The 26,322-nt window shown below is 42.2% G+C and overlaps 1 protein-coding gene and 1 long non-coding RNA gene across 12 annotated transcripts in view; one reads left to right on the top strand and one right to left on the bottom strand.

The window, feature by feature from the left end:
• Positions 1–4,894, top strand: part of LOC147799360 (uncharacterized) — a 28,177-nt gene extending 23,283 nt beyond the window's left edge. Inside the window, exon 3 of the long non-coding RNA XR_015425064.1 lies at positions 4,722–4,894. This is a non-coding gene — a long non-coding RNA (uncharacterized LOC147799360). The remainder of the gene's footprint in view (positions 1–4,721) is intronic.
• LOC110985000 (DNA repair protein complementing XP-C cells-like) overlaps positions 1–26,322 on the bottom strand; it is a 196,105-nt gene that overhangs the window by 107,667 nt on the left and 62,116 nt on the right. For all 11 annotated transcript variants that reach the window (XR_015425063.1, XR_015425062.1, XM_087136113.1 and 8 more), the window contains 3 exons: positions 18,857–19,247; positions 16,871–17,014; positions 6,778–6,933 (listed from right to left, as the gene is read on the bottom strand). Coding sequence is in view for 9 of the 11 variants with exons in the window: in XM_087136113.1 (XP_086992239.1) it covers positions 6,778–6,933; positions 16,871–17,014; positions 18,857–19,247 (691 nt within the window). In the remaining 2 variants the exon portion in view is untranslated. The remainder of the gene's footprint in view (positions 1–6,777; positions 6,934–16,870; positions 17,015–18,856; positions 19,248–26,322) is intronic.

Below are 26,322 nucleotides of genomic sequence, written 5' to 3'. Positions count from 1 at the left end.
TGTTGGCGAGGTGCTAAGATTTGTTTTTGCTGGGATTTGTTTCTGCTGGGATTTTGTCACAAATTGATTTTGTTATAGCTGGGATTTTGTTACGGCTGGAAATCAATAAACCCAACATCAGGTATCATCAACTTTGATTGACTGAACTCTCTTACTGGAGGATAACACCTCACCCAACGTGGTCCGAACCGATGCACAAGCGTCGCTTCACTTCAAGTGGTGTCGTAGACAGGAATTTTTAGACAGAATTTTTTTCTGAAGTAGTCCCAGCACCTTGCCATTAAGTCTTTTTTTGGGGGGTGAGGGGTTGTACAGCTGTATGCCAATATTTTTAGTCATTTCCAGTTTGTGCAACCTTTGAGTATAAACATGTACATGTTATAATATGTCTATGCAGGCCTTGGTAAATTTTCCCTTGAGACATTTTACTTGCCTTGGCTCAGCCTCAGAGGGGTACATTTTAGTTAAGTAGATGTAGCCCCTTGTTGTTAATCTTTTATCAAAGGAACGTGTTAGCCCATTTTATTGTTGGCTATACTTGTATTAGTTAAGACCGTAGCTGGTCAATATCTTTCAGAAGTGTTGTACTTTACAAGCCTCTCACTACAGCATTAGTGGTAGATAGGCATACCATGGCACTACCAGATAATATTGTTGAGGCGATCCTGCGCTCAAATCAGGCACTCGCGGACACTCTGGCTGGTGCATTTCAAGATTTAAAATACCAAAGAGCCTCAACTATAGAGTTGAACAAATTTAGTGGACAGCCAAGGAAGTCAGGTGACCAGACCATTACTGAATGGCTACGGGATTTAAACACATATGCGAGGCAGCTTGGGTTGCATGAGCCAAGAAAGTCAATAAGGCTTTTCATTATTTGACAGGAGTTACGGGGGAGGAGGTCATGTGTACCCCCTCCTCAGGAGAGGGATACATGGACCAAGTTGGAAGCATAGCTTCATCGTAGATTCGGTGCACCCAAAACTGTGCAGTCATTGACTAGTGCACTGTATGCTCGCAGTCAGCTTCCAGAAGAGAGTCTTGCTGACTATATATTAGGTTGTACGATACAATGGAATGTGCAGCTAATACTGATGAACACAGAGCAGCGCTTAGTCAATTGAGGGAGAATACACTCAGAGAACAGTTCATCAGGGGCTTCGTAAGTTGTCATATGATCATGTGGACTTGCCATTCTTTGGCTTTCGGGAGTTAGCTCTTGGGCTTTATCCCAATGCAGAAGGTACTTTTAGGCCAGAAGGTGAAGTTGAAAATGCTCAAACCGTATACCCTGCGCGCTCCAGCAAACCGATTGCAGCAAGTGATGACAAACTAACACAGTTAGTTGAAAGCCAGAAACAGCTTGTTTCATCAGTGCAAAAACTGATTGACCAACTGTCGGATATAAATGCAAATTTAGAAAGCATGTCGAAGAGCATGGCAAAGCTAGCAATTGAGCCGCGTGCAGGCAAGGCCAAGATTGGCAGAAGTCCATTACAGTGCTCCTATTGCCATAAACCTGGGCATGCAGGACAACTGCTTTAAGCGTGAGCCTTTGGGAAACAGCTAGCCTCTGTCACAGAGGGCAGTGTGACAGAGGATACTAGATCTTTTGTAATGCCCACGGTTCTTGTTAATGACCAAGCGCATGTTATTTGTGACAAGGTGACATATGACCCTGTGTTGGCTGACAGGAAGTTGTCATCATCTGAGGTTTGCTGTAGACTTCTGGCCAGAACTCCAACGGCTTCAGTTATTAATGGCATTCCTACTAAATGTTTACTAGATACTGGAGCGGAGACCTCTTTGATGACTGCCAGGTTTTATAATGCACACATGGCAAGCACTTTAGGAAGTTGGAACCAGTGGGTACGTTCATTAAATTAATGGGCGCAAACGATTTAGAGATTGCTGTTCAGGGTTACCTTGAAACCACCCTGGAAGTGTTTGGCCAGAAGTTTAGGGGTAACTTTCTCATATCCAAGGAGACAGAAGCCTCTTGTAATGCTCCCCGAAATCAATGTCCTGTAATCCTTGGATGCAACATTTTGCATCTCAAGTGAAAGTTATGGGGTTAACACAGCTTGGCCCTGACTGGGAATTGGCACTTCGTTGGATGTGAACCACATCCAACGCTGAAGGCAGTGGTTCGAAAGTTTGTTCAGAGTCATTGGCTCTAGATGTGTTCTCTTGCGACCAAGAGGTTATTCAGGCAAGCACAGTTCAACGTCTTCAATGCAAGTTAGACGTAAGCACTTCTTTACCAGATGACAAAGATTTTCTGATAAGGGCGTTGTGTCTGATGAGCCATGGTGGCCTCAAGGAAGTCCGGTCATCTGATGTTTCTGATCCTTCTGTGTTGTGTCAGCTACTTGAAGGTATTGACAGTTTTGATGGTGTGTCTATTGATATTTTTCGTGGCTAACACCAGTGTGGAGCCTATTGTTATTCCTCCATTTATGGAGCTGGCAGTAGCAGCGCAGGTTGTGCCTACTGAGCACATTTTTGTGGGTCCAGCAGATGGTGGTTTCAGTGTTTCAATGCACCGTGTAGCTTTTGAAGGATCAAATTTTTGATCTGATCCCGCATCAAATAAAGCTTGATGATGATAAACCAGTCAATTTGCCACATCGCAGGGTTAAACTTATACCTAGTCTTGTTGAAGAGGTGAAACAGCTTCTTCAAGATCCTCTTGACAGAAAGATTATTCGTAGGTCTACTAGCTCGTACACTAGCCCAATTGTCCTTGTTCGAAAGAAGAGTGGACAGTTGAGGCTATGCATGGATTATAGGCTACTGAACGCCAAGACAATAAAAGATGCATTTCCTTTACCAAGGATTGAAGAGACGCTGGAGTCTCTGGCGGGGGCAAAGCTCTTTAAGTCTCTAGACATGGCGCATGGCTACTTCCAAGTAGCCAGGCATGAGGATTCCATAGGGAAGATTGCATTCTAGGTTCCATGGGGCCAAAACGAGTTTTTGCGCCTTCCTCAGGGCTTGAGCAATGCGCCTAGTACTTTTCAGCGCATAGTGGAGCTGATTTTCGGTGACCTTAATCTTTCTGAGTTAGTCATGTACCTTGATGACTTGTTAGTCTTTTCAAGAACGTTTAAGGAACACCTTGCCCGCCTGGCCAAGGTCTTTGAACACCTCGGGCGTTACAGTCTAAAACTAAATGGAAAGAAGGGCCAGCTTTTTCAGGTTTCTGTTAGGCATCTTGGGCACATTGTCAGCAGCGTAGGAGTATCTGTTGATCCTGACAAAACTCCTCGTATTTAAGATTGGCCTATTCCAACAATGATGCAGCAGTTGCGATCATTTCTCGGCTCGGCCTCGTACGACAGGGGGTTTGTCTCTGGATTCTCTAAGGTGGCTGAGCCATTGCATTCCCTAACCCGTAAGGGACAGGAAAAAGCAGGGAACGGGCGTCAGATGTCCAGCTGTATTCACCACCCTCATGTCAGGGCAGTGTTGTCAATTATTGTCTGTAATCACCCTGTACTGCATGCAGGTAAGGCACCAAGTCAAAATAGAAATGGTTCACCAAGCGGGAAATGATTGCCCTTAATCCCCTTTCAAACCATTGCCCGATTCAACTGCAAGTGGGCAATGATTGCAAGAGAGCGTTTCCCGAAAAGGAGTTGGCTATGCAGCAACCTCTTTGATGCATACCACCATTTCCCCCACCTTGGTACAAAAACCCTGACTCCCAGCTTACCACGAATGGTTATTGTGCACCGGCTTTGTTGTGTAAATTGGGCCAGTTCATCCACAGGCTTAGCACAGCTTATTCAGAAGGGGAAGCAATTAATCTCTTAACAAAATACTAACTCCATCAGAGTCAACAGGCCTACGTGCCTCACTAAGTCTCGTGTCACTGAATTAAGATCTGTAGTTTTCTTTCCCAAACTCTAGCACTGTCAGACAGTGATTTCCACATCACAGATTTGTCAATAATTGGATTAGACAATAAACTAAATGGAGAACATTATAGATGCAACAATCACAGGACTTCAAAATCAATCTAAAAAGTAAAATAAGAAAAGTTGACTAATGTTGGTATATAAGGGTAGCGTGGAAAACTGAAGGAAAAAAATCCATATCCATGTAAACGGTAGTATAAACCCATCCCCAACCCCCCCCCAAATTATTGACATATCAATGGGCTGGGGTCCCAGTTGTGGATAAACAGCTCTAATGACTCAACCACCAGCCACAATGGAGTGTAATCCTTAAAGCTCTCTATTGTTAGAAAATATCCCCCAGGAGTGGCGTTCATCAAACCACAAGCATTTAGCTAGTGACTCCCTACCGTTGCCCGCTTTACTCTGAAGTGGGTAAGGAGCTTATCGTTTATGTATTGTTTCCCACTTCATGAACCGTTTCTATTTTGACTTGGCGCCTAACCATAATTGGTGTTGTTTTTGTCAATGACAAACTCATAAAAACCTCCAAGGGTGGAAGGTTGAATTCTAATACTGATATGCAACGATATTCTGAAGGTTGAATTCTAATACTGATATGCAACGATATTCTGAAGAAACCATTGTTATGTGTTGTGAGTCTGCTTGAACAATATCTATACAAAACACTCCATACGAGGCTGCAAATGACAGCTCTTCTTGAGTTATGTGGTACCACACAAAGAAGTTGACGCTCAAATGATATCTGATTACTTTTGGTAATGCAGGTATAGATATATCAACCTTTTCATCCCACAGCACAAGATCAGCAGCATGCAGTGTCACCTATTGACAGGGATACCAACAGAAAGCAAAGCATCCTGAAGACTGCCGGATGGACAAACTGTTCAATATTTCCAAGATTCCATAATCAACCGGTTCAGTTCTTCATTTTCGGCACAGCAGTATAAGACTGTGCCACATGCCAGAATACTGGCTGGCCACATAAAAGGGCTAATTGATTTCAGCCAATAGACATTTATTAGCCACACCTGAATGTAGGCCAATGTGGGCTATCCCAATGTATAAATTATTTGTATTATTGTGCATGCAGTATTTAAGCAGGAAATTATGTCACATGCAATTGGTTCCAGGCAAATCCTTAGTACATTAGTTCCAAGCAAATCATCCTTTCTTTATGACTACACTTTGGCAAGCAGTGCCTAAATTTATGTTTGTATCTCACTGTGCCATGTGTATTCTGTTGTGTGTTCTTTTTAAATCTGAGTACCATTAAGGAATGCTGTATGACTGTCTGAACACAACTTAATCGCACATCTAGTTTCTCTGTGCCTTGAACAAGGAGCAAGGCTTATTTATGATTAGAATAGAATCAAAACTTTATTTCTCAGTAACACTGAAAGTTTGTCCTTCTGTTATTTGTGGTTTTCACTACATGATATTAATATCTATATAATTGCTACCAACATGTTACCACGTGCAAGCACACCATCTGAGCATGAGGAAATAAACCATGATATACTGCAGGAGATAAACTTGACACTCCCTTGTCGTATTTGCCGTCAACTGATGCTCTTAACTTCTCACTTAAGGCTAAAGTGCTATGTGATAGTGAGGTAGAATTTAAAAATTAAACAAAGAAATGAAGTTTGATTGTAATTCTACCGAATAAATCACTAGCACTAAAGGATACCAGCCCCAAGTCTGATATCAAGAATCATGTACATTTTACCCACCCCTTTCCACAATTGCCAGCAAACTCAGAGTACGCTCAAAATGCACTGAAGATCCTGTACCTTGTGCGTGGGTTATATGGGGAACCCCTATTGTTTATTACAATGAATGCTATTAAACACGACAATACATTCCAGTGAAAGGTGCAATCCTTGTCCTCCAGTGCTAGTGACAGATTTAACAGAATTACAATCAAACTTGATTTCTTCTTTTAATTTTTAAATTGTAACATACCAATGCTTTCAGACTGAAGACAAGGGCATAGAGGGATTTCACATTAGCTCTGTCTGTGCATATCCGCATCGAAACTGAGGCTCTCTGTGTTGAACTTTGTCGTGCGCGCCCGCGGAGTCCACACAGTACATGCAGTATCCGGTTCATAAGTGTGATGCCACTTCAGTTTAAACCACGCCCACTGCACATGCAGATACATGACCATCGCGGGTACGTTCGTACGCGGTAAATTGCCGTTATTTTTTATTTCTATTTTATGTGTCAAGTCATCCTGAAAGACTCTTCCACGAAAATTTTCAGCCTGAAAAGTCTGAATTTAACATACCTATATGTTTTTTGTGTCTTGACTCCTTACTTTCAATCGTCTTATCATATTAAAAATTGAAGCTGACACATACAGCCTCATTTTCAAATGAAGAAGTGCCCAGATTGACGCTAAAAGCGTCGTATTGGGATCCCTCTATTGCCAGGATTTTATTGACCAGGGTGAAGGATGGAGGACAGCACTCATCAGGACCATATGAGAATATATTAACGGTAGAAAGAGAATAATTATGAGGTATTCTTGAGCAAATTAGTGCCTTTTGTCCCCTTTCCCACTTTTTGATTTCTTTCTCTTTTTATCTTGCTATTTTTTTCCACGGGACAAGTCCCTCCTCCTTCCACAATACCCATTACTAAGGGATTAATTAGCCTTTGACTCATGTTATTTGTCTTCTCATAACAGAGTAAATATTATATAATTATTAAGCTATTTTCTACCAGTGACTCATGTCCTGTCAAGTTGCTTACATGTGCCTGTTTTGTTTTCTACCACTAAAACAAAAAGCATTGAAAGGACATCTCAAATGTACAAGTAGACATAGCACTGACTTTTTACACTTACTTTGTAGCTGGTCATCTTCTTCTTTATCTCTGGTGATAAGCTTTGTGTAGTAAGGTTTTAATGTAGCCTCCCACCAATTCAAATGCACCCTTAGCTTCTCTGTTCCATACATCCATTTGGAAGCATAGCGCTTGGTGACATCCTTCACAGAGTTTTCTGCATTAATAATAATTGTTCGAGAACATGAAAAAGGGTATGACTTGTTTGGCCAGAAAGTATAAAAAAGCACCATGCTATTTCCCAAGATTTGCAAAGGTTTCAGCAGCATTATGAGGGTTCATAGGGCAGTGTCCCTTTCTCAAGGAGTGTTTGCCACCCCCATAAAAAATGAAGAATGTAAAATCTTACTTAGCTGGAGTCGGACATGAATTCATCCAAAAATGACTTTTATCCTCAGTACCCTCTCAACACAGATAAGCAAATAAATTGAAAACCCAATACCTACATCTCCAATCTATGAGGAATCTTTGCTATAGTTCTTACAGCAAGAAACACAACTTATTCTCTAACATTTTATCTCATATGTGGTTATATGGTTCCTGTAATATAATTCCTAACCTGTTAAGGTTTGTACTCCATGGTACAATAAATAATTTGATCAAGAAAGGAAAAACCGAAAACAACTTGAGTGCAAGTGGCATTAATCCGGGCTTGAGATCCATGACCAGTTGTACTCGCAGCAGTGTCAACAAGACATTGCAGTTCTTCGCAAAACAAAACAGGCTCACTTTAGCCAGACTGCTCCTGACTGCAGCAACAATTCTAAGCAACTGTTTGGTGTTGCCAACAAACTCCCAAATCATAACCAGTCATCTTATCTTCCTCCACATACCTGCAGAAGAAACCTTGCACAGGTTTTTAGTAAGTTCTTTGTTACCAAGAGTGATTCCACATGACAGCCTCTCTCCGGATGCACCTGTTGCCCCCTAAAATCAACCGCCTGCAGTTCTGGAATCCTTTGAACTCACTACACAAAAAGAAACAAGTCTCTCATTTGGAAAAAACCTGCCACATCCACCAAACTACTGAAAGACTGTATTCAATCCTTCACAACAGTGCTTGCTGGAATGGTTAAGCTGAGTCTTCTGGACAGTGACTTTCCAGCAACACTGAAGACAGCGTACATTCATCTGGAGTTGGAAAGACCATCCTTCGACCTAGAATCTTTGCAGAATTATCAGCCTGTGTCTAACTTACCATTTTTATCAAAGTTTCTAGAGCGTGTTGTTTTCTACAGATTGACTGATTATCTGCAGAAAAACAACCAACTGCCTATCAGGTCAATCACAGTGTAGAAACCTTGCTTGTTAATTTATCAGACCACATTTTGTGAGAGATGGATGCAGGGATAATCACAGCTGTGGTTCTATTAGATTTCTCCTCAGCATTTTATACAGTCAATCATGAAATCATGATAGTACCTTGTCTTCTTTAGGCTTGTGTGGCCAGGTCCTGGATTGGTTTAAGTCATACTTGAGTGATAGTCATTAGCTGGTTTGTATCGGTGATGCAAAATCTGATCCTGTTGGGCTTAAACACAGCATCCCTCTGGGTTCTGTTGGTGTGCCCTTGTTTTCCATCTACCTAAATGGACTGGAGCAAGTCTTGCAACATCGTGATATCCAGTGCAACTGCGATGCTGTTTATGTTCAATTGTTTGTCATTTGAGCCAGAAGAGATCGATGGCATGCACTCTTTATGCACGTTAGAGGCATTGATGATGTCAGTATGTGGATGTGTTGTTACAAATATTAAAACACAACAACTGATTTTATTAGACTCCAAGGTACAACTTGCCAAAGTTAAGAGTTTCCAAGATTAGAATTAGTGATTCAGCGGTCAGTTTGTCTATGACCTGTGAGAACCTCGGTGTTACTTGTGACTCTTCCATGTCCATGTCCAATCATGTTTCCAATATCTGCAAATCTATTTGTTTTCAGTTGCATAATTTGGGTTTAATTCGCAAGTACTTGATGCGATCTGCCACAGAAAAACTTGTTCACGCTCTCATTTCTTCACGTTTGGATTTTTGCAACTCACTCTCATATCAATAACCCGGTGCCCAACTCGTGTGTCTTCAAAGACTTCAGAATACTGCTGTTCATATTGTGACTCTGACTTCGTCTAGAACTGACATAACACTTATTCTACACTCTCTGCACTGGCTCTGAGTTGCTGACTGGATTAAGCACAAAACTCTGTTGTTTTTTTCTATGCCCTTCATAGTTCTGCTCCAACATACAACATTGATTTACTGGCTCATTACCGACCGTCTAGGGGACTGAGATCATCTGATGCTTCCCTGTTTGCTGTCCCCACTACACATAACTCTTGGGGGATAGATCCTTCTCTCATGCTGGCCCTCATCTGTGGAACAAACTCCCTTCAGATATTCAGACTAGTGCCTCCATCACTGACTTCAAGGTTTCTCTTAAAACCAACTTGTTCAACGGTTATTACATTATTTCTTGTTAATTTTGTTTGATTTATAGTTGTATTGCACCGTGTCATTTTGGCAGATACCAGTGTGCTACAAATTCCTCCCCCACATTATTAAGTGAGGGTCGGGTCTACTAGAGAATACCTACCCAAACAGTCACTACATATGCGGAGTAGCACCGATTTAGGTGGGGGTTGGCAACAACACATGTAATGCCAAGAATACACTTTCACATATAAACAAGAGTGTATACATTTAAGAAAAAGTAAATGAACTTCATGATGACTTGTCACCCGTCCTACAGGAGGTCCCTTTGACCTCTGTCCTGCGGAGAGTAGGATTGTCCTGCCATTTGCGGTGTTGCTTTGTAGAACATCCCTCAAATTGCAGGAGGTAGAGGGAGACTTCCAACATGCAGCTTTGCAGATGTCTGCAACGGAAATGTTTCGAGAGTAAGACCAAGATGCAGATACTGCTCTTACATCATGAACCCTGATGTAGTGTTGACGGCTAGACTGGATTAGCAAATCTAATGGTGAAGCCTGTCCAGTGGGCAAGAGTGACTGATGCCACTGGATGGTATGGTCTCGTGATCATGATAAGTGACAGGTTTATTGTCCCTCTCATGCTACTGTTTTAGTCAGGTACCAATTCAAAGTTTATCCGCGTCGTCTACAGTATGTAAGGAGACGGAGAGTGTAAAGATATCGTAATGATCAGGTGAGGGAGTCTGTCCTTCATCAGGAAGTCAATCGAAGAAAAGAGGAGGACATCATGCTGCTCCCAATGTAGACGGCCTTTGGCAACAGTGAGAACCTTTAGTTCACTGCCTCCTCTGGAGGTAACCATGCATTGTTACGAGAAATTCCAACCTGATGCTGGTGTGCATAAAGGAGGCATTATTTAAGGTTCAAAGGATGGACCCGAAAGCATCTAGAGAACCTAGCTTAGGTCTTATGACCGGACCAATTTCCCAACAAGGGGACACTGGATGAACATATCAAGCAAAGGGTGATGGAATGTCATGCTGTTATAAAGGCAGTTGAACTGATTTTGAAACCAACTTGTATGGCAGCTAGGGCTGACCTGTAAATATGAGTTGTAGATATGAAAGAGCTCCAAATGAAAGAAGTACATAAGGATGTCTGTTATAGCGCTCATAGAAGCGTGAGTTGGAGCCAAAGCCTGATTGTTGAAGCACGTAACAAAATGTTAAAATTTGTTGTCACAAATTGAAAAGGTAGGCAAATGACGTCCAATGTGGCAATGGCTACAGCATCGCTAGAAAGTCCCGCCAAACAGAAAGACTGCAGTCGACTGTTGGAAGTTGAGCGTTGTTCGGAAAAGTGGAGAGATTGATGTAAGGCTGCTCTATCATCCCAAGGAGAGTGCGTCCACCACTACATTGTTGGACCCTGCCATGTGGATCGTCAGCAGGTCAACTGCATGATCCCTTGTCCTTTCTGTTGATGTGGCTTTGGTTGGCAGTGCGAAAGAAGAGGCAAGAAAGCTGCAAGACTGACTCAAAGATGGAGATGACATTAACATTCAGAGCCACGAGCATGAATGTAGTGAGGTCTGGATGGAAAGGAGAACACCCTTTTCACATCCTAGGAATTTACCTTGATAATAAGGAAAGAAATGAAACAGGTCAGAGACGAGACAACGACTTCATGTAACCTAGATAAAGTTAGTGTCAGTCTCTATCAAGCAAGGAGTTTCTAACAGAAGGCTTGTTAAAGTCGGAAGGCTTGTTATTTCGGAAGCATAAGTTATCTTTAGCGGCAGTGTAAAACACTGGAATATGCGGAAGGTTGCTGAAGTTGTTCATGTCACATTGAAGGAAAGCCGTGTCTCGTACCCAACATGGCTGCCAGCGCTCCGACTGTGACGGAAGACTTCGATCTTTTTCATGAATGCGTGAAAAATAAATAGCCGGGGTAGAGGAGTCAGGCCGCATGATAACTGGATAACCGTAGGTGCAAACATGTATGTTTTAAAAAGGTAGACTGGTACGCTGTAGAAATCAAGAACTGGAAAATGATCGGGAACAGGGAATGCTTGTGATCCTCCAGGCAAAAAGCATCACGGAAAGTCTTGCAGGCCAAACTGTGTCCTGTGCGGCAATGAATTGGTTGGCTCACAGCTGGCCTAATTTTGATGGACCTCATAACAGTCACAATAAATCGATTTTGGACACATCCACTTTGAAGTAAACATGTGCACGGACAGGGTGTACAGCAGAATCTGTGGTTGAGTGGAGCTACGCAAGTGGGAAATGGTCGTTTTGTGGATCACAGGGTTGTACGTGGTGAGCCGCAGTGGAAACAGATTTGCAAGATTTCTTCCAGAGGGCCCTTGGGGAAACTCTGGATTACAGGGTGCCAAGGGTCATGTAAAAAACCCCAGTGGCTTGAAAATCATTAGGTTTGGATGCCTGGGGTTGCAGACTGGAGAGACACGGCGGTAGGTCTTCATCGTGATGGCGAATTCACTGGGGCAGAACTACAAAGATAGGAACACTGCCCTGGAAAAGAAATCACCAGGTAAGGCATGGACTCACTTCAATTCCAGAGTGGAACCCTGCCCAGTGTCATCATGGCTCCCGGCCAGAGAGAACGGAGGGGGCTGGGGGCTTTCTAGGCATTGTTGATTTACCAAGTTTCCGTTTTTCCTACATGTTTCTGTGTCGCTTTGATCATCAATCCTTCCTTCTTGAGTAAAGTATTACCATAATTTTCACACCTCTAGTTTACATTTTGTGTTCTTTTCTTCTTTATTTTCTTTTCTTTGTGCACCCTGCAGGTTCAAGTACGCCACGCCCTTCGCCCGATATGGCCCAGAGGAATCCATGTGACATTCCCGATTGGTATGCTTTCTCTCTGTTTGTTTTCCTCGATCAATAAGCCACTTGCAAGTTCAATTTGAATAAAATCTGGTACACTGTGTTATCTGATTGCATAGAAACGTAACAATTTGACTTCCCCAGGCTAAAGACACTGTTGCTATACTTCGTGATTCGGGGCAAGCTTTTGCATAGCGAGCACCATCTCTGGAATGGACTGGTTCCTTTATACCGTTCTTATCCATTGAAAACAGTGCATTGTTGCAAGGCGTCTCTTATGTAACTAAGCACAAGCTTGCCCCTAATCACGAAGTATAGCAACAGTGGTTTTAGTATGGAGAATTCAAGTGACGTTCACGTGAATTTAAAGAACTTGGTGTACTAGATTTTATTCAAATTTAACTTGCAAATGGCTTATTGGAAATTTCAAATGGAACACAACTACTGGCTCCGATTAGATTGCTTTCATTTTGTTTCCCTTATCAAGTGAATTTTTCAAATGGGACTCAATTGGTTTGAATTGGTATGGAAATGGTTTCAATTGGTTCTTCAGTTGGTAACAACTGGATTGTGAATTGGTAGGCAAGTCTGATAACGGTCCTGCTATCAATCTTAGTCTCTTTCCGAGAGGATGTAGGCTGTTGCTGTGTGGCAGCGTCAGCAGTGTGTTCGACTGAGGCAGAAGACAAGAGGTTAGTGAACAGGGTGAACCGAGGTTGCATTGCGAGGTTGCCAGTGGGGTAAAATCATCAATGCTCTGCAGCCCTCCAGCTGGACTTTCTGTAAGGCTATTCCCAATCAGACTGAAAGGTGGAAAAATGTAACAGTAAATATGTTTATTCGTACAATTGGTTTCCTTTGACCTGTTACGTTGTTTAACCACCACTTGAGATCCAGTTTCATCAAATCAGAAATTGTCATCTCTACATCAAAGTTACCCTTGCTCAATACCAAAGCTGCATGTTTTGCAAATTCCAAGTTTCTATAGTGTCAGGGGCAAAAAAGCACGGCTGAAACAATGCCACGAAACTTCCAATGATCTTTGCTACGTTGCGTATTGTGTCTGCATTTTTCTGAATCATGGCTTTACACAGCCTTTGGATGTAATCTACTTTTTCTGTAGGTAATGCTACAGTCACTGAATCCAAGTCAATCTCAAAACCCAAGTGGATTAGTCGTTTACAGAGATGGAGAACTGATTCATCCCAATTTATGACAAATCCTAATTGCTGAAGAGTCTGCACGACATAGGAAACTGAGGCTTGCAATTTCCTCTGCGTATTGGCTACAACCAGCATATCATCCAGAAAACCTGAGATATTGTGCCCAGCCACTCTCAATTTAGCATCAACTGGCTTCATTATTTACGAGGGGCACAGGAAAGCCATTTGGTAAGCAGGTAAACTGAAACACTTTGCCATCCCAGATAAATCTGAGGAATTTTCTGAAATCTTCATGCGCTGGAACACTGTAATAAGCATCCTTTAAATCGATTGAGGCCATCAAACTGCCTGGCAACAGCAACTTCAGCACTATGTCAAAGGTGTCCATCTTAAAATGGATATACTTAACATGGATGTTGAAGTTTTTGAGGTTTAGAATCACCCTGAATGTTCCATTTTTCTTGGCACAAGGAAAACTGTGGAGAGATATTCCCCATCAACATGAGAGGTTTCCTCAAGAACTAGAAGAAAAAATTGTGGACACCGAGATTAAACGCTTGTTGTTTTTCTAACAAGTGTTTAATCTCACCTTCCACAATTTTTTTCTTCTTTGACACTGAATTTTGATGTAGGTTTGCCAACCTGTTTTGGAACATCTTCGAACTCAATACTGCAGCCTGTGACCGTTTCAAGAATCTCTTTATCTGAAGTGATCTCTTGCCACTATACTACAAAGTGTTTCAGTCTTCCTGCTTCAAATTGAGTGGCTTTAGAATTGAAAGGCAGCATCACAAGAAGTCAAATCTTGTGGGTAGCCTACCTCACCTCTGGGTGTTGAGCTCCGGGCACAGCCATAACTAGAAGCTCCTCTCTTGGTGCCTCTTTCCCTTGGGATAGGGGCAGTACTGGGGTCTTCCCCGATACATGGCACCACACCCGGACAGATGGGGCCAAACCTAGATGGTCCCCGATGGTAGCCATATCCATCAAAATGGCCCGAGTGCTGTCGCTGCGGACCCTTGGGGTAAGGTTTGCCACCCAGTCGAAACTAGTTGCTTTGTTTTATGTCTTTGATGATCTGTTCAATATTGTCCTTTCCCCATAGAGGTAGTTATTGTGTGGACCATCTGTGGAAAACAGGTTGTTGTGCTTCCATGCAACCTCTGGTTTGTGTAATTCACGCCTACGGAGGCAAAGGCCATGGCAAGCATGACCCAGCATAGCCAAACTAGACATGGCTATCGTGGTCAAGTCATCCACACAACGTGTTCCTGTATCTTGGAATTCTGCTTGAAACTTATCAACTGCGAAGCTGTTCTGCATGATTTTGTCAACCAGTTTAGAACGGTTACTAGCGACCTTAACCACAGCCGCATGCACCACTTGAAGTCTCTCATTGAACATCTCGGTTGGACCTTTCAGTAGGTTTCACACAACTTCATCCACCTTGACAGCAGTAAGTCCCGTGCAGTTTTTTGGGCATAAAATCGCCTATGTGGTTTTCTTGAACAAGTCGTATTCCATCCCAGAAGTGAACATTTTGTTCGCCCCTTTTGCCAGTGGCTTGGCAATAGGCGGTCCGGTTTCCTCTTGGTCTGCTATGTTCAGTCCACTTAGAAATCTATCGTATTAAGATACGACGTTTGGGTCTTCGCTTGTCCCTGGCAAAGAAACTTGGTCACATTTGCCAGCATCGTCGCTGTCATGCCTTTCAGTTTCACGCTCCTGATTTTCGCGTTGTGTACATCGCTAGTGCCTTGTGAGTCATGGTCATGCTTTGCGAAACTGAATAGCAGTCACCATCCTATTCATCCGCCATGTGCCAGCCAGCGCCGTAGGTGTCATAATCATCACAAGGACAAAAGCAGTCCTCTTCATATTCCCGAAATTTCCTGTACTACCAATGTTCTTTTTCATCAGTCAAGTGCAATACATTTGACGTGCAGAGACTCAAGTTTTCGTGTAACTTATCAACTGCTTCTTCAGTCCTTGATTTCTTCAGCGGGACTTTCAATGCGCACGGAGCTTTCTGCGCAGTGGTAACACTGCCAGTGCCAGTGTGTTTATTGCCATGTGAACTCGCATTTTGTTTGGAGTTTTCATTCTGTTTTTCTTTCTCTTTGGGGTCGCCATCGGCACCCCTGGGTTCCTTTTCATGTTCATCACCCTTAGCCATCTGGCTCGGGTAAAACAGACCGTAAATCCTGTAATTAATGACCAAGTCAAAATCTTTGACTGGACGAACTCAAAAGTTCGACTGTCTGCTAAAAATAGCGATCGCAATCTGGTCTGCGCATGCACGGTCGTCCCCCGTGGAATTCCGTTATCACAACTCTAGAGGGCAGTGTAGAATTGAGTTTAAACTGTTCAGTGGGAGTCTTCTAACCCCGAAACACATTAAAACCCATAAGTCAGAGTATCTTTTTTCCCAGTCTGTCTGGATTTGAGGGGGGCCCCCACAATGGCCAAGTCATGTGGCCAAGCAACAATTGACAATCAATCCACACACCACCACCACCATACCACCACAATGAAACTATCCAAACACATGCCTAAAACATCACAGAGAACGAGTGGCAGCCGGCACTGGTGACTGAATAGCCTCAGCTGGCTCTGGCACCTGTCTGTGTAAATAATCAAATTGAATTCCTATAGGGCCACCTGGCTGATATGTTTTTATACAGTCCATGGAAAAGCTGGCTCAAGTATATTTTTTTTCTGGCTGAGGGTAATCCCCCACACGTTAAAGGTGACTAAATCAGGCTGTGCAGCATGAACAGAGGTAGGATTAAATGGGAGGTGGTTGCAGTTAGCCACAATTTTTTCCTTAAATTAAGTAATTAGCCAAAATATCCTCATAAAAGATGTCAACGCCTCTTCATAGGGCTACGAAAATATGGCTACGTAATGGCTCTACGGGTAAGATGAGTGCTGTAGACCCATGACTACACTTCACTTCAAACTATGTGAATGATTTGCTTATATGGACAAAATCTGAACGAATATTCAATTGCATTTAGCAAAATCTTTAATGTTTGGAAAGAACAAAAGCCATTAATGTCTACAACAGAATCCATGTGTATGCCTCTTTCAAATCTAAAATTGTTTGGGCATTGTTATGTCACAATGGAAGAAATATAAATGAGATAATTAAATAGTAAGCTGATGAATACAATGCAATCATCCTTATTTATTCTTTGGGTTCCTTGTGTTATCCTGACCTTAGGCCTAAGTTGTCAAACAGATGTGCAGTAATGCAGTTGGCGACTAATAATAACAACCAAGCATAACTGTCAGAGTATAAAAGCAAATGAACTTTGATGAAGTTCCTACATCTGTCCTGTCTGAAGTCTACTGCAGCAACAGACCTCTGTACTAATGATGTCACACTAGTTGTGTGCTCTTCTGTGGTGCTCAGAGGACTGGAGCTCCAGCAGCTCCTTAGGAAAGTACAAATGTAAATAAAGTGAGATGCTATCAGTACAGAGGCCTGTTGTTTCTTCAAAAATTCAATAAGCTGAAGCTTCCAGGTCAGCTTTTCTTACATGATAGTCACAACTGACTTTCAAGAACCCCTAAAATGTGATTTGATGGCTTCAATTTACTGTAGAAGTAAAATGTTTATTGTTTCCTGTAAGCACTTACCATTATCAATGGCTACAACATAGCAAATTGGCTTTGTTGCATTCTGTTCGCATAAATCTGGTCGGTTGATAAGGCCTCGGGCAAAATCCACACATATCCACTTCTTTTCTTTTGAACTGTAAACTTCAATCCAACTGTTACACACTACAGGAAGAGAAACCATTTAAAACATATCACTGATGGATAATGTACACAGATCACATGCAATAAATAAAGTGATGAAAGTATTCAAAAATTTAGTACATGTCAACACAAAATGTAGATTTCTCTTTCAATGCACTCTGTCCCACTGCTTTGAAGGGTGTTAAAGAATGATAGTCTTGATTTAACCACTTCCTGCCAGGTGACCCGTTTTCGAGTACATAGGCTTTATATGCAGAGCTGGGGAGCCTGGAACTGGGACAAAAGAGTTGGGCCTTATAACAAAAGACCATGCTCAGCACAAAAGACTGAGCTGCTGGGCATTACCGACATTTTTTCGCTCTCAATAGTGGAGAAAATCCAGCCTTGTTTTGAAACAGTATACCATGGTTTGAGGCATTTAGAGCGAGCGGATTACCACCGGGGACAAAAGCTCTCCACCACCACAGCGATGAGCCACACAGGACCCTAATCTGGCCCCTATTGAAAAGTGGTTAACGTAGCTGAATCAATTAAAGTTTGTGTGTTCACTCAGGGAGGCTAGTTTCACTACAGTGCAAGCTTTATTAAACAAATCAATATTTGTTTTATCACACCTCTCCAACAGATTCAGCTTATTTCAGTAATATCTGTTTAAATACATTTAAAAGATATGTCTATTTGAATAGATATTTGTTGGAATTTTACAACCACTTTTTAAAATTAAATAATTGTGAAAAACTGTTTCATGAAGAGTAAGGTATAGAGGTTTTTCAGTCACGTGATTCTTGATCAGTGTGCAATATACACATATGTGTTCAGGAATATGCGTGCCTTCAAAGTCTCTCAGCATCCTGGCATACATGAAACTGTCAACTGAAACACGCAGATTCAAAAATGCAAGGACAGCTGCAGACTTGGAATACTTCTTGAACTGTCTTTGCCGGTCAAGTGATGTCATATGAAAAATAGAAGTTTATGGAAACAGCAGGGTCACTGGTATATGTATCACTACTTGCTACAATCACAAGGTCAAGGCACATGAGCATGCAGTCAGATGCATGTACAGTGGAAAACCGCTATACTGAACATTCAGCTGTACCGAACATCATCCTTGGCTCCCAAAAATTTGGGCACGGAACCTACCAAACACTATTCAGTTGCCGTTTGTAATTCCCAAATGTTAACACGATAAAACAGTCGGTGTTTTTTATGTTGGAAAGTGACAAGTGGTCATTATTTCCCCAAGGATTAGAAGGGAAAGCAACTAGTTGTCAACGGTATTGAATAGACACTGGTTTTGCGACTCCGCATGATCGGGTGCGGAAGAAAACCGCACGTATGCACACGGTGGCATTGCACTAACAATAGTCTAAAGAGGGTGCCGCTGATACACAAATCAACCGAGATTCGCCACAGCATGCATGAGAGATCGATCCTGAGCGGTAGTTTCACGACTTTTAGGATAATCTTGATATCAATTTTTTGACTCAAGTTTAAATAAAAAACAAAAATATTTAACACATACATTTCTAAAAACCTTAAACTTGAATACAACAGAAAAATGTCACGAAAACAGCGACCAAGGTATCTCAAGAGGGTGCACTTCGGTTAGACAAGAGAGGGCGCTATTCAACATGGCAACGAAACGCTAAATTCGCTATACCGAACGACTGCTGTACCGAAAATTTAGCGTGGATCCCGTCTTGTTCGTTATTGCGGCGTTCCACTGTATAAACTGTCTTCTCAAGCATCACATCTTTCCTCCTCGACCTGCAACCTTTTGTCCAATAAAGTTTGTTGCTCAATAAAGATATTACACAGATAAAAAATGCCTTTTTGCATTATAATGCTATTAACCATTACCTCTTCTTTCAGATGGGAGAACTCTGTAGTCATTTTCCGAGTCTGAAGACACTATGTTTCTGTTGGTTACCTTTCTCTTTGAGGAAAATTCTTCTGTGAGCACTTCAGCTTTAGGTTGGACATCTTCTTCAGAATCAAGGTATGGACTCTTTTCTGGAATTTTCCAAGTTTTCCCTGTGCTTTCACAGCTTCTTGTTTTCATTTTGTGAATTTCATCATTTATTCTTGACCGTTTCCTTCGCCATTTTCTCTTCTGTTCCCTTGAGTTTGATTTTGAATTAGTATTTAACAGTTTTCTTTTTCCTTTATCAGATCTCTTGGATGTGGGAACTCCACTTATACGTTCCTGTTTTTGTGGGTGCGGTTGCAATGATGCACGCTCACTGCAGACCTATAATACAAACAGAAAGGAAATCAAAGAAACACAAGCATACAAAAACGACTTTCATTTGTCACCTGGCTTTACACAATGACAATTAAATCAATTTAGATAATTGTCCAAAAATTTGAATTTTTTTTAACAAATACTGAAACACTGCTACTCTTCAAATCCATATTGGAACAAAAATCAACTTTATTTTCTGTGCATTTTGTGTCCAATACCTTATTTCAGTTTAACAGAATGCTGATATATGTACAAACTGCTCTCCATACTATCTGACCTTGTTCTGAATGTTGTACTCTTCCATTATTTGTTTTAATTCCATCAAATGGCACAGTGAAATTATTCATGTACGTGCATATACAAAGCTCACTATTTTTGGAAGATTCTTATTCTTTAATCTGCTAGAGCCTGGGAGTACAGTTCAATAGTCTTGTGTAACTATCTTTGGGCTCCTTTTGGTCTTGCATGTTACATCTATGTGCCATTAACCTAATTCCACAGGATTATTTGGCAGACCTCACAAAACCGGGGTGCAAAAATCCACAGCAGACTTATCCAGAGCAGAAAGATGTTCTCATGTTTATGTTCTTTGGCTCTGTGTAGGGTTTTGTATTTTTACAACTGTTCCAAAAAAACTTGGATTGATAATATGTGTAGGTGTGACATGCATAGTGTGGAGCTCTGCACAAAAGAAATCCACATAATGTAGGGTGCGATGGCATTGTGTGGCCTGGCACACATCCACACCATGTTTTCCCTCTCTGAAAAACAGTTTCAGACGCATTTTGGGGTCAGGGTTATCATGGCAAAATGAAGAGGAACAGTCCAGGAAATCATCATCAAAAATCCAGCTTGAAGGAGTTATCCAAGTGGGAGAAAAAGGAGCATATTTCCCAAGTTACCTTAACCACTACCAGCCGGGGACTCCGAAATCGGAGCCGTATGGTTTATATGTGTGGCCTGGGTCTCCGAACTCGGACAAAGGAAACAGGGCCCTGTAACAAAAGACCGTACTCCGAACAAAAGACCAGGCTGCTGGGCATGACCCGCATTTTTCACTCTCAAAAGTGGTGATAATCCAGCGTTATTTTGAATCCGTATACCAGGGTTTGGGGTATTTAGAGCAAGTGGATTACCACCGGGGACAAAAGCTCTCCACCATCGCAGCGATGAGCCACACAGCACCGCTGCATGCTAATCTGGCCCCTATTGAAAAGAGGTCAGCAGTGCACTGAGCCAGGTTCGTGAACAAAAGACAGTTGCATAACACCGCACAATCTGGGCTCTGTTTACAAGGCTGCAGGCCTGGCTGAAATATTCGGGCGTCAATGAAGGTCACCTGTCAACTTAGAGTAGTGCCTGAAGATTACTCTGTGCGGCTATAAACGACTGTTAAATGGAATGATGAATTGTTGAAGGATTTTGAAAATAGAAAAAATGATAGTCATGCCGGCCCAGCATCCTCAACATTGAAAAATGCCCCGGCCCGAATTGGTTAACCACAGGAGAACAAAGGAATGTCCACACTTCGTAAGTGAAACAAGCGTGGGTGTTCAAGCAATTTTGTTTAGTGTTGAAATGTGTGTTCTTGTGTGTGTACCAAACATGTTTTTTCTTTTCTGGGAAAGGGTTACGCTGGAATTGAGGCTGGATCTCTGGGGATTTGAAACTCAGACTGCAAGATTTGAAACTGAATACAAGTCACACAGCCTTGATGTATCCTGAAGGCTACCACTGGAAACAACCACCTTTATTTCTTGAATATCCGTATTGCCATGTATTTTTTGGGTAAACATTTAATTTGTTCTAAAAAGTGAAAAACTGCCAAACAGTCTTCGGCGGCAAGGCAAGTTGGCCTACTGTTTCAAATTTAGTCACTAATTTGAGTTGTTCACCTTATTTAGTATTTCCCTAAACCCTAATTTTACTGGAGGGGTCCTTCTGGGATTTGCTTAAAATCTTCATTAATCACTTCGCGCCGGGTTAACACACAGAAGGGACCTCGTTGTTGTGCCAGGAGCCGGGAGTGCCCGAAATCGAGCACCCACTGATAAGAGGTGGGCAGGCATTGTAAACGGATTAGCTGGGCGGACAAAGGCCACTTTTCAGAGTTCATGAATGGGTCAATTTCCATATGAATGGCTCTATCAGCCTACGGCGCAGTAGCTGCTGGAAGGCTAATTTCGCAATCATTGTTCAAGTTTGGGCCATGAGTTATGCAAGACACGCACCATGCAACCTCGCTTTTATGTAGCAAATCATGAAACGCACCGGGAAGTGCCCCACTCCTCCCGTTCATCCCCTGGCGCAAAGTGGTTAATACTATCCAGCCAGAACAGCCATTCCTATTGAGGAGTCCGTCATGTGGCTAGTCTTGAATGGTTGATTCAGCACTGGCTGGCATTGCGCCACCTCACACAGTGTACACAAAACACACACCAATCTCTAAATATTGAGATTGTTTATGACAACATGTACTCACAAGAGGAAATACCTGAAGCATGGGTAAGGAAGCATTTGAAACTGGAGTAAAGCTGTTGAACAAAATGTTGGAAAATCATAATTTCAAAACTTGTTTTGACTTTGTGACTCACAGCATTTATGAATGGGAATAATTAAGCACTTGGCTCGTCTTAGATATTCATTTAAGACAGGCTCAGGAGAATGGATGCTGATAACGTCCGTTGTACCAACCTTCAAGTTATATGATTGGACCTTTCCCTCAACAAATATTTAAAATCACTGACGCCATGATGACTTGGCATAGTTCTGAAAAATAAATGCAAAGCCTCATTGCATGCTCACAACGGAATTCAACTAATGAGAACATTCCATATAAAGCTTGTTAAGTTATGCTGGCAGACAATATACAAACTATGGAGATGCACTTCTTCAATCTCAATACTCTGGCTGAAACCTTGATTACATCTGAACACTTCAACAGTTGGTTGAAACCTTGATTACATCTTAACACTTCAACAGTTGGCTGAAACCTTGATAACATCTAAACACTTCAACAGTTGGCTACCACCAAGTAGGAGCGAGGCTCATCACAGAGATCTCCAAAACTATGACGTGACAGAGGGCGCAAAATACTAGGCATCGGATGAAATTAGAGATGGTGCTCTGCATGGTTACAAGGGTAGAGGTCGTGTGCTAAGTGGGTGCAGTGCTTAGGCTCCGCCTTGCACATAGGGCATTGGTTAGTGAGAGTCACTGTTAGGTCACATGCAGCACATGCGCACAGGCATAGTTGCAGCAGCGGCCGGCTCACAAGGCTATATAAGGCTATATAAGCGATGATCAGACGACAATAAGGATCATAAATCCTGAATAGGGTTTAGCCACAATATCACCCAGCTTATAGCATGACTAGTGCCTAGTCCTGTGTGGTGCATGGACCATTGAGGGGCTATTTGGTGGTGCACTAAGACTTCCTTGTAGGAGTTTATGGTCGATTCACAGCCCGAATTGTTATTGTTAATATTTAGAAATCAATCAACTAAGCAACAATTGTACATAGAGAAAACAAGATACAATTGATTCATTCTGGGATAACCCTAGAAAGCCAATTACACAGGCCTATTTCCATTGGGGTCCCATAAGTACATATATGGACAAATTTACAAAATTACACATATACAGAATAAACAAACATGAAAAAAAAACAGTAAATTATCAGTCCATTTACCCATAACTAATTACAAACATTGTCAAGACTCCATATTATTTAAAAATTGAAACAATCAAATACAAGAAAAACATTATACTGAAGTCATTTAACCCTCCCCATTAAATCCGTCCTATTAGCTATAAACACTACATTTCTCTATAAATTGGCTTTTTGTGGCAGATGTGACTTTACTTGTTTTGTAGATACAGGAATACTGGAGACGTTTTTGATGTTAGACGGCAGTTGTGAGTAGTGTAGCCCAGAGATAGCCCTTAATACTTACTTCTTCAGGTCCCGGTGGCACTGGAGGTACACAATTAATTGTTGGGTTCACTACACCAGAGGAAGAGTGGTCACACAGTCCTCCAATCAACCATAATCAACCGTAAAGAACGCTGAATAAACCAACTACTATTTTGTTGTTGTGCGTCAGAGTATGGGTTGTTCAGGGCACAAGCACTGACTGAGTTGAAGACGTCGAAAGTCCATCTCAAGGTAAATGATCGTGGGGGCAGTTTAATTGATTGGACACCTCGGAGGGAAAATGCGGCATCCGGTCCAACAGTCTCTGTGGTACAGTACATGGAAGGGGCGTGTATGACGTGTTCATATGACATGAACATATGTTCACATGCACCTGATGCGGAGAAGAAGGTTCACAGCAAGTTAATGAGTTTTGCTACATGTTTGCTGAATGTTAGGACTGACAATGTGCCGGCTGATGACTTTGTTGAGGAGGGTGTGGGGCATTGTCCAGTAAGAAAGAAGAGAGAGATGTTGGGGAAGATGAGCTGCGGTAGAGACTTAGGCTGTACCTGAATCTGTTGTCTAGAGCTAGGTCTAGCTCTTCACTCCATGGGAAATGCGTGGAGACACGCAGACAATAAACCTAGCCGTAGCTCAAGAAGCTCATTTCGGACACGACCTTAGGTACCTTACCAACCATGTGTACATGTAGTTCTCGACCATTACAGTGGCTAAGTGCCGTGGAATGAGTACTACAGGCACTTTGAGAGTTGTCAGTTGATAAACAGATGGGACGATGTACATGTACGATTGGCCGAGTACTTGGCTGCAAGTTTCTAGGAAAATGCAATTCGCATTTTTGGAAAGGGCACCCTCCAGGGCTAGAAGTTGATATATGAGGAGCTGGTGAAGTTGTTGGCTAGGAGGCAAGGGCTGGCCAACAGGCTGAGAATTTTTTGAGTTACATCACTGTCAACAGAAGCCAAAGGAGTCCTTTAAGAACTGTGCCAGGTAGTACATATGTTAACAGTTAAAGTGTATCCGGAAAATCTCCAAGAGGTGAGAGAACAACTGGAGAAAAAAAGTCATTTCATTGAAGCTGTGGCTGATCAGCACATCCAAGAGGGTATCTTCCGAGGGAAGCCTGTCAGAACTAGTTACCTGCCTCTAATACTGTTCAATGACCACGGCAAATAAAATGAAGTCCACAAATTCTTCTATAATTTCTGTTTACAATAATACTTTACAAAAGTTAAGTCACGTAAATAAGTGTAAAATAACTTACACATATCTGACTCTATCCAAGAGTCAATATGGTATAAAATGAAATTATACCACTCAGTTAATTATGGTTTGCATGAAATTTATGTAGCACTCCAGTAAAATCTCCTACCCCACTTATCAAGGATCAAATTCAATTGGCTGTCGACAAGTTTAAGTCAGTGAACTCCATGCGACAACTTCGATCCAAATTTAAATTCAATATCAGGCGCAACCTTATTCATCCACAATGCTAATAATTATTTAACACAAATTAAAGCTTACACATACTTGAAGATAGGCTATACATGATAATGGCTTTAAAAGTGACTTCTTGATGGCTTTTATCCATGGAGGCTGTAGAAATTCTGTGAGTTGATCATTCAGTTCCTATTAGTCTTGTTTACAAGACCTTCCTGTTGTTTTATTCGCGAACCATGAATAATACGACCTATCGCCATCAGAGGGCCCCTTCAATAAACCACGCTCCACTCTCATCCACGTCACACACGTACTGACAGTACAACTAACTGTATATGTACATTTACACATACAGACTGTATCATACAAACCGTTCTCACACACAGGGCGCTAACACCCACAAATCGCTATCACCCATGAACCGCTCTCACCCACGAACCGTGTGGGTGATAGCGGTTTGTGGGTGAGAGCGGTTTGTGTTGTGTGATCGGTTCGTGTGTACTTGTGACATGAGCAGAGCGTAGTTTGTTGAAGGGGCACTCTGACCGCGATGGGTCCTTTTATTCATGGTTCCTATTGTTCATAAAACAACAGGAACATCTTGCAAACAAGACTAAGTTCCTACTTGACTCCACCATTTCAAATGGCCTCCCTCTACACACATCACATCTCCACATGTCCCTCCTCCATCAAGGCTTGGATGGAATCATCGTCATCTGGAATGATCAACTTGCAGAGGCCCAGGGTTGGGATGAATTGCAAGCTGTAAGGCTCCCATCAGATGAGGCCATCTGTGATGGATAACATCTGCAATTCACTGCCTCAACATGAAGTGGTTACTGTGAGTTAAAACACCAGCTTCACCGAAGTGTGTAATAATGAGGTCTCAATGAGAGACTTGGAGGGATGACCTGCTGGGAACTCAAGGACATGGAACAGGTCCCAAGGGGGGATGCTTAATGAACATGCCATGTAGGAGGTGGCTGAGTTGTCTGAGAGAGTAGAGCCATCAGGGAAAATACTGCAAATAGCTGTGACGGCAGAATGGAGTTGCACATGGCTACGAACTGCAGTCTTGAGTTTAAATAGGTACAAGAAAATTTGGCTACTGCAGTTATAGGTGCCTCGGTTGGGACCACACCTTGTCCTTAGCACCACGATGTAAAAAGTAGTTTTCTGCTAGTGTAAACTTAAACCAACAGCCTGGTCAGTCACGGCACCACAGCTAGAGAGGCCAGAAGGGTACAATAAGAAGACTATGGTAGTCCTCCATCTTGACAAAACTGCTGGGATTAGGGGTAAAACGGAGAAAGCGAATAGGTTAACCACTTCGTGCCGGGGCAATTTGCAATGTTAATGATGCTGGGCCGGCATGACTATCATTTGTTCTGTTTTCAAAATCCTTCAAAAATTCATCATTTCATTTAACGGTGGTTTATAGCCGCACAAAGCAATCTTTAGGCACTACTCTAAGTTGACAGGTGACCTTCATTGACGCCGGAGTATTTTAGCCAGACCTGCAGCCTTGTAAACAGAGCCCAGATTGTGTGGTGTTGTATGACTGTTTTTTGTTCATGAACCTGGCTCAGTGCAGTGCTGACCTCTTTTCAATAGGGCCAGATTAACATGCAGCGGTGCTGTGTGGCTCATTGCTGCGGTGGTGGAGCGCTTTTTTCCACAGTGGTAATCCACTCGCTCTCA

The sequence above is a fragment of the Acanthaster planci genome, linkage group LG04 (assembly GCF_054643075.1).
Source record: "Acanthaster planci isolate LZ-2023a linkage group LG04, COTS_SCS, whole genome shotgun sequence".
NCBI lineage: Eukaryota > Metazoa > Echinodermata > Asteroidea > Valvatida > Acanthasteridae > Acanthaster > Acanthaster planci.
This window is presented reverse-complemented; position numbering and strand designations above follow the sequence as displayed.